Raw genomic sequence first — 9,067 nt, 5'->3', positions numbered from 1 at the left:
AGGCGGATGGTGCAGAATTATTGGCTTGCAAATCATCCTTTTCATCTTATTTCCAAAATGGTTCTTCTTGTGACGTAAGCCCTGTTGTGGTTGGTCCTCTTGTCAGCTATTACAAGGGCTGATGGAATTATTGAAACATCGCAAAATTTATTTGATCATTTTATGTGCTTCACCAAAAGGCAAACCGAAAATTCTCCAAAACCGATCGACCAACACGTGGCTGTGATTATGAAGTATTTTGTGTTTCAGCGTAGAGGAAATGTCAGGCACACACTAAACGTACTCATCGGACACTGAGAAAATGAGACACAAATGAATCAGACCTGGTTGACGATAAAAAACAATAATTGGAAAAATAATAATCAACATCAGTTGGACTATTGATTGGCAATGCCAGTGCCCTCTAAACAGACAAAAATGATAATGTATGATAATAAATGATAAATGGTACGCTTTTATAACTGTATGTAGATTGGATGGAGTCATAACAACGCATGGTGTCCCCCGGAGCTGTGTAGGCCTTTGTTGTTTTAACACTGACGTCTTCGCCACTGAGTCTTCGTTAGTACTTTCTGATGATGCAAGTTGATCTTGTCACAAAATCAGAAGTTAGCTTTACTTTCAACCACTTGTTTCCTATGGGTCTGAGTCATGGTTTGTGTAACAATGAGCAGAAAAATCACGTTGTCGGTAAAGTGACAAAAGTCTGTTGGTACCATCAGTAAAAGCAGGGGTTTTACCACTCCATTTAACCCCTCTACTTTCACTCATTTGTCCCTTCCTCCACAAACTGCAAAACTGAATGGATTCCCACATTGGCTCTCAATCTCCATGAGATCCATTCATCCATCCATCCATCCATCCATCCATCCATTATCCGAACCGCTTATCCTGCTCTCAGGGTCGTGGGGATGCTGGAGCCTATCCCAGCAGTCGTTGGGCGGCAGGCGGGGAGACACCCTGGACAGGCCGCCAGGCCAACACAGGTCTGCCACACACACACACACACACACACACACACACACACACACACACACACACACACACACACACACACACACACACACACATTCACACCTAGGAACAATTTAGTATGGCTGATTCAACTGACCTACATGTCTTTGGACTGTGGGAGGAAACTGGAGCACCTGGAGGAAACCCACGCAGACACGGGGAGAACATGCAAACTCCACACAGAGGACGACTCTGGATGACCCCCAAGGTAGGACAACCCTGGGGCTGGAACCTAGGACCTTCTTGCTGTGAAGCAACCACAATCCATGCATTGCAAAAGAGATGTGTTGGATATGGAGCTTTGAACAGTGGGCCTTAACTTTTTCCTCCACGTTATCATCGACTCCATAGTTACCTGCGATAGCGACAAAAAAGGTAATGGTAGTAATCATAGGACAAAACTAAAGCTCCAGGCTGACGCTTTTCTAAGTGGTTAGATGTAGTGATCTGTTACAATTAAATACAGCAGCCGCATCCTTGTTGCCATTGATTTGGATTTTTCTGCACCATTGAAACTGGGATACAGCCTCGTGTAATCCCAATGACTCAACACACAGATTCTGTTCTTCTCTCTCCGCCGCCTTCTGGATGTGAGCATGCTGCAGCAGATTTACACAGTTCTCCTCTCCCCGCTTGTCACTCCTGCTGCCATGTTGTGCTGAGGCGGACTGTTTCTTTAAGCTTCTTAGGTTTTTAATCTCACCTGCATAGATTATTCATGCTATTGCTTTTTCGAAAAATGCTTGCTGCGTTTTCCGTCATCTTATGCTATTATTGTGTACAGTTTTACATCACTCAGCTTTGCTGCTCCATTTCCACAAATACACTGGGGACTACTTTGGATTGGATTCAGACAGGACATCAGGTGAGTAGATGTTTTTTTTTAACTATTCTTTATTTTCATTCTTTATTATTACATCATTTAACATAGGTGATCAGGTGGTTGCTGTCTTTAAAAAGAAAAGAAAACGAGAATTGGCTGACTCTATTGGCAAAACATGACTCGGGGTCATGGCCCTGACCTTGAGTGGGAAACAGCTGCACAGACAGAGGGATTGTTTGGCAGGACACAGACGGATGCAAACACTGGAGTAAACTGGGCTAGCCGCCATCATCACGACCATTATCATCTTCCTCCTCTTAATCCACTTTCTCATGTGCTTCCTCTAGCTCACCCCCTCTCCTCCTCTTCCTTTGCCATGCTTCTCTACTTCTTCTCCTCTATCACCATCTACCTCATCTTGTCACTCCTCCTTTTTCTCTTTTAGCCCTAAGCTCACCCAGCCAGTCACAGACCATTCCTTCAAAGAAACCCTCACAGAGAAACAGTTCAACATTGTCAATACTAGCAATTTATTTGTACAGAAATCTCAACACATATACAGCATATGTACATCTATTAACTTGTGACTTTAGAATATATCCTTCTCTTGGCCACGTCATAATTCAAATTAATAGGATGGTGCTTTTTATCAGGAATATTAGCAGAAAATGCAGAAGACAACATTCAGACATCACTACTGAGAATCCTTCCTCTAACTGCTATGAAGAGGATCACAGTCTCCTGGCTGAGGCCGCAGCCCCGCGGTAACACAACGGAGGGAGAAGGTTAAGGATGTTTACTACGTGGAAAACATAACTACAAGCTTACAATTAAAAACAGGCGTATTCTTGACTAAATGGTCCCCAATTATTTCATATTTTTTCAATTGACGTGATCTAAAAGATAGTGAAACAATTCTGGTGGATTTATTTTCTCCTCATCTAAATGTGAACCCTGCATATGTTTTCTTTGAAAGTGTATATTTATCCGTTTTCTCTGTATTTGTGGATGAATGTCACTATTCATTCCTGTTTCTTGAGAATGGGAACTATATATATGGGCATTGAGAAGATGCTGAAATCCATGGACTGCCCCCTAGGACATTTATGCCTGTATTGTGTCTCTAAACATTTGAGTGTACTGTACAATTGCACTTGACAAAAGGAAGTAGAAAGAAGTGAAATAAATAAATAAATAAATAGAAGAGGAGGGTCACAGTATGCCAATTTCTCTTAAGCAGTATTACCATTTATCTGCTATTGCTACACCATTAAGTATCTTGCATGTAAAGAACAGGACGACAGATGCATTGAGAAAACGCGTTGTTCCATCAGCTCCCACCGGACTGTGATTTTATCACATGATTTTTTTTTTTTGTAATCTACCAACCACAAATTACCTAAAGAAAAAAAAATGGCACAAAACTGACCCACAGAAATACAACTATAACTAAAAATATCAACAACGAAATACAAAGAGTTTTCGAAACAATACAGAGAAAACATCAAATCTACCCATGCACCAAGTAAGGCAACCTACTGCAGATCTGTAGAATATCGAAAGGTACAGTGTTTGCACAACTAGGAGTGCACCTATTTCTACCACACATGTTAGGACATTTATCAGCACCACTTTCTGAGTCTACAATTGGAAACTGGGTTCATGTGTGGCTGACCCCACCTACACACCTGATGGTAGGGATTAGTAGGGACTAAAATCATCATTCTATTGGACAGCAGAAGCCATAAACAAGGTAAATGGTAGTCTCATCCATCACTGACAACTTAAGGGATGTTAAGTATGGTGCTACAATCTAGCCATAGTCGATGCTGACAGGAAAATATATGGATAAAATTACACGTTTGCGTTATCAGTACATTTTGCTTTTTTTTTTTCTAAAGAAATAGTCTAAGATTTATACTAACTTTCTGTATGCGTGGATTCATGCACATCTGTACTTGCACATCTGTACATGTGTGTGTGTGCACATGTGATGTGTACATTTGGTTGTCTTTTACTAATCTTTAGTTTTGATGAGGGTGACCAGAGGCTTGTCATCAGGGCTGTAGTCTTCATAGGTGATAGGAGTGGCATCATACATAGCAGGCCTAGACTTCTTCCCAAATCTGAGAAAGCACACACATTAATAGCATGTTGTCATTTGCTTCAAGTAATGAGCCTGCATCCTTGCATTGTAATGGCAAGCATTTGACCACACTTTGCTTTCTAGTGGTTTAAAATCAGTGATATTTGTAGCAAACACAAAGGTGTGTAAAATCATTTCCTCTACCTGTAGACAATCATAAGGCAAGAAAAAAAAAGAAAATAATCACACCTTTTTTTAATGTCTTACTTTTCTGTTTAATACCAGTTTTAAGAAAGAACACGACTTACCTGGCGTGGCGGATGGAGGCGATGGCATTGCTGAACTCGCTGTCGATGCTGCGGCAGTTGTAGAACTCCTGGTAGGCATGGCGCGACGAGCCCTGGTACTCGATGCGGCTGATGCGGCAGATGCCCACGATGAGGATGATGAGCATGAGGACAAAAGCCACACAGAGAGCGCCAATGATGATGTAGAGGGAATGACGGGGCATGTTGGTCAGAGTGTCTTCGGGGTGCGCTGGCTTCCACTGCAAGTCTGGAGAAGTTTATATGTACACACACACACACACACACACACACACACACACACACACACACGAAACATGTGGAGCTGTGTTGGGATTTTTTCTGCATGTGTCGCTTTTGATAAATATTTAAACTGAGGGTTTATCTGCAGATTGACTTACGGATCTCACAGCTGGGTCCCACCCACCCCGGAGGACAGTGACAGGTGAAGCTGTTTGATTGGTCGATGCAGGTGCCACCATGATGACAGGGGTTGCTCTCGCACTCATTGACATCCAGCTCACAGCTCTCTCCTGTTAGAAAACAGAAGATTCCATTAGCCTCTACAACAACCACCACTACTACTAGTACTACTACTACTAGTACTACTACATAATACTATAATTATTACTACCACTAGTAGTACTACTACAGCAACAATGACAAAAAGTTGACGATGCTGGATATTTTTATTCTCTCAATAACACAAAAATGTACAAGCTGGGACCATGGGCAGTGCCAGGTTTTGTTTTTTTTGGTGGTGGTGGGGGGGGGGGGTCTGAGGCAACATTTTGTAGCGAATTCAGGGGGCAGCCGAGAACCACCGCACCCAGGACGCAAACCCGGGTCTCCCGTACCATGGGCGATGACGTTAACCAGTCAACTAAAGAGTCCGACCCGTTAGCCAAGGGCTAGTGAGTCTATTCATCCGTGATTGTTACACTAGCCCCCTCCTTTGGGAAGTGCATCCCCATGCTTCAGCATACCAGCTCCCTCACGCCTCTGGGCGCACACGCTTCCGATGGCCTCACGGTCTCACCATCCCGCTTCTGACACCAATGTAGTGAATTCAGGGGTCAGCCGGGAATCTACCGCAGCCGGGAGGCAAACTTGGGTTGCCCGAACCCCAGGAGACTGTGCTAACCAGTCGACTAAAGGGTCTGACCCGTTAGCCAAGGGCTAGCAAGTCTATTCATCCGTGATCATTACAATATACATATGCTTAAATGTCATTGCTATTTCATTTAAATAAACTTAAGTTACTTAAAAAGTTCTTTTCTGACAATTTTTTCACCCCATGAACCTTTTTGTATAAACACAGGTAACATCTCAAGCAGTTCTTCTATAATCAAACACATACTGGGGTCAGTCAAGGTGCAGAGGCTGATTCAAAGCATGCTGAGTGTGCTAACCTAGGTATCCAGGGGGGCAGATACAGGAGGCATTGAGTCCTGCATTCTCACAGTGGCCTCCATTCTGGCAGCGCAACTTCAGACATGGGTCCTTGTAGATTTCACAGTGTCTGCCTTCATGAGTCAAACACAAAAGGAAACACACAAAAGAAAACATGCACACATGAATGCACATAGGGACACATGCACACACACACACACACACACACACACACACACACACACACACACACATAAATATGCACATAGTACCTGATATTTCGTAACTTTTACCTGCTGGGATATTTACTTCATAATTAAAAATGTATGAGCGAGAATGATTGATTGAAATAAATAATGGCTAAAAGGATTTAAGTTTATCTACTTGACATTATGGCACCACATAGAACATTCATTATCCCTTCACACAATTTATAGATTCATATAGTCACTTCAACTAGCGGCTCTCAAACTTTTTGGGGCCAGGGACCCCTTACAGGGGGAATTATTTTTTCTAGGACCCCCTCATAATCATAACACCAATTAAGCATATGCTTACTACCATTTGTACTCTTAGATGCCAAGTATTTGTATTCTAAAACTTTCAAGCTAAATATTTCAGACCTGTTTCATAGATGAACAGAACCCAGCCACTGAGGATGCACAAGCCAGTGCATTCTTAGTGCTGGTCCTAAGCCCGGATAAATGGGGAGGTTGCGTCAGGAAGGGCACCCGGCGTAAAATCTTTGCCAAATCAAATATGCGGCTCATAAATCAGATTTCCATACCGGATCGGTTGAGGCCCGGGTTACCAATGACCGCCACCAGTACTGTTAGCCAGCAGGGTGCCGGTGGAAACTATGCTGCTGTTGCGCGAAGGAAAAGGAGAGGGGGAAGGCATGTCCAGAGGCAGCTAGAGAGGAGGAAGGGTAGGAGTGTGGAGGTGAGAGTGGGAACTTTGAATGTTGGCACTATGACTAGTAAAGGGAGAGAGCTGGCTGATATGATGGAAAGAAGAACGGTAGGTATACTGTGTGTGCAAGATACCAGGTGGAAGGGGAGTAAGGCCAGGCACATTGGAGGTGGGTTCAAACTCTTCTACCATGGTACTAATGGGAGGAGAAATGGGGCAAGGGTAATTCTGAAGGAAGAGTATATCAAGAGTGTGCTGGAGGTGAAGAGAGTGTCAGACAGAGTGATGAGTATGAAGCTGGAAAATGAAGGTGTATTGATGAATGTTATCATCACATATGCCCCGCAAGTTGGGTGTGAGATGGAAAAGAAAGAAGAATTCTGGAGTGAGTTGCATGAAGTGGTGGAGAGGGTACCCAAGGAGGAGAGAGTGGTGATTGGAGTGGACTGCAATGGGCATGTTGGTGAAGGGAACAGAGGTGATGAGTAGGTATGGTGTCAAGGAGAGAAAAGTGGAAGGACAGATGGTGGTGGATTTTGCAAAAAGGATGGAAATGGCCGTGGTGAATACATATTTCAAGAAGAGGGAGGAACACAGGGTGACATTCAAGAGTGGAGGAAAGTGCACACAGGTGGACTATATCTTATGTAGGAGGCACAATCTAAAAGGGACTGGAGACTGTACGGTGGTGACAGGGGAGAACGTAGCTAGGCAGCATCAGATGGTGTTCTGTAGGATGACTTTGGAGACCAAGAAGAGGAAGCAAGTGAAGGCAGAGCCAAAGATCAAATGGTGGAAGTTGAAGAAGGAAGACTGTTGAGTGGAGTTCAGGCAGGAGTATAAGACAGGCACTGGGTGGTAGTGAAGAGCTGCCAGATGGCTGGGCAAGCACTGCAGAAATAGTGAGGGAGACAGCTAGGAAGGTACTTGGTGTGTCATCAGGACAGAGGAAGGAAGACAAGGAGACGTAGCGGTGGAATGAGGAAGTACAGCAAAGTATACAGAGGAAGAGCTTGGCAAAGAAGAAGTGGGATAGTCAGAGAGATGAAGAAAGTAGACAGGAGTACAAGGAGATGCAGTGTAAAGTGAAGAGAGAAGTGGCAAAGGCATATGGTGAGTTGTATGACAGGTTAGACACTAAGGAAAAAGAAAAGGACTTGTACCGATTGGCTAGACAGAGGGACCGAGCTGGGAAGGATGTGCAGCAGGTTAGAGCGATCAAAGATAGAGACTGAAATGTGCTGACAAATGAGGAGAGTGTGCTGAGAAGGTGGAAGGAATACTTTTGAGAGGCTGATGAATGAAGAAAATGAGAGAGAGAGAAGGTTGGATGCTGTGAGGATAGTGAATCAGGAAGAGCAGTGAATTAGCTAGGAGGAAGTGAGGGCAGCTATGAAGAGGATGAAGAGTGGAAAGGCAGTTGGCCCTGATGACATACAGGGCATCCGGAAAGTATTCACACCCCTTCACTTTCCCCACATTTTGTTATGTTACAGCCTTATTCCAAAATGGATTAAATTCCCTTTTTTCCTCATCAATCTACATACAATAGCCCATAATGACAAAGCGAAAAAGGTTTTGTAGACATATTTCCAAATTTATTAAAAATAAAAAAACTGAAATATTGCATGTACATAAGTATTCACACCCTTTGCTATGAAACTCAAAATTGAGCTCAGGTTCATCCTGTTTCCACTGATCATCCTTGAGATGTTTCTACATCTTGATTGGGGTCCACCTGTAGTAAATTCAATTGATTGGACATGATTTGGAAAGGCACACACCTGTCTATATAAGGTCCCACTGTTGACAGTGCATGTCAGAGCAGAAACCAAGCCATGAAGTCAAAGGAATTGTCTGTGGACCTCCGAGACAGGATTGTATCGAGGCACAGATCTGGGGGAAGGGTACAAAAAATGTTCTACAGCTTTGAAGGTCCTGAAGAGCGCAGTGGTCTCCATCATTCGCAAATGGAAGAAGTTTGGATCCACCAGGACTCTTTCTAGAGCTGGCCGCCCAGCCAAACTGAGCAATCGGGGGAGAAGGGCCTTGGTCAGGGAGGTGACCAAGAACCCGATAGTCACTCTGACAGAGCTCCAGCGTTCCTCTGTGGAGATGGGAGAACCTTCCAGAAGGACAACCATCTCTGCAGCACTCCACCAATCAGGCCTTTATGGTAGAGTGGCCAGACGGAAGCCTCTGCTCAGTAAAAGGCACATGACAGCCCGCTTGGAGTTTGCCAGAAAGCACCTAAAGGACTCTCAGACCACGAGAAACCAGATTCTCTGGTCTGATGAAACCAAGATTGAACTCTTTGGCCTGAATGCCAAACGTCACGTCTGGAGGAAACCAGGCACCTCTCATCACCTTGCTAATACCATCCCTACAGTGAAGCATGGTGGTGGCAGCATCATGCTGTGGGGATGGTTTTCAGCAGCAGGAACTGGGAGACTAGTCAGCATCGAGGGAAAGATGAATGGAGCCAAGTACAGAGAGATCCTTGATGAAAACCTGCTCCAGAGTGCTCAGGACCTC

The 9,067-nt window shown here is 44.1% G+C and overlaps 1 protein-coding gene and 1 long non-coding RNA gene across 2 annotated transcripts in view; one reads left to right on the top strand and one right to left on the bottom strand.

Annotated features, from left to right (window-relative positions):
- The first annotated feature begins 1,137 nt into the window (after window positions 1-1,137).
- Window positions 1,138-2,674, top strand: LOC130115503 (uncharacterized). The gene is made up of 3 exons (XR_008810502.1): window positions 1,138-1,222; window positions 1,799-1,879; window positions 2,491-2,674. It is a non-coding gene; the product is annotated as an uncharacterized LOC130115503 (long non-coding RNA).
- Window positions 2,675-3,854: 1,180 nt separating this feature from the next.
- The window catches only part of dner (delta/notch-like EGF repeat containing), a 142,786-nt gene continuing 137,573 nt past the window's right edge, over window positions 3,855-9,067 (bottom strand). Inside the window, exons 10-13 of the mRNA XM_056282893.1 lie at window positions 5,641-5,754; window positions 4,630-4,761; window positions 4,232-4,478; window positions 3,855-3,963 (exon numbers count right to left, since the gene is read on the bottom strand). Coding sequence (XP_056138868.1) covers window positions 3,855-3,963; window positions 4,232-4,478; window positions 4,630-4,761; window positions 5,641-5,754 — 602 coding nt within the window. The remainder of the gene's footprint in view (window positions 3,964-4,231; window positions 4,479-4,629; window positions 4,762-5,640; window positions 5,755-9,067) is intronic.

This window comes from Lampris incognitus, chromosome 7 (genome assembly GCF_029633865.1).
Source record: "Lampris incognitus isolate fLamInc1 chromosome 7, fLamInc1.hap2, whole genome shotgun sequence".
Lineage (NCBI taxonomy): Eukaryota > Metazoa > Chordata > Actinopteri > Lampriformes > Lampridae > Lampris > Lampris incognitus.
Note: the sequence above shows the minus strand (reverse complement) of the source record. Positions and strands in the feature narration are given on the sequence as shown.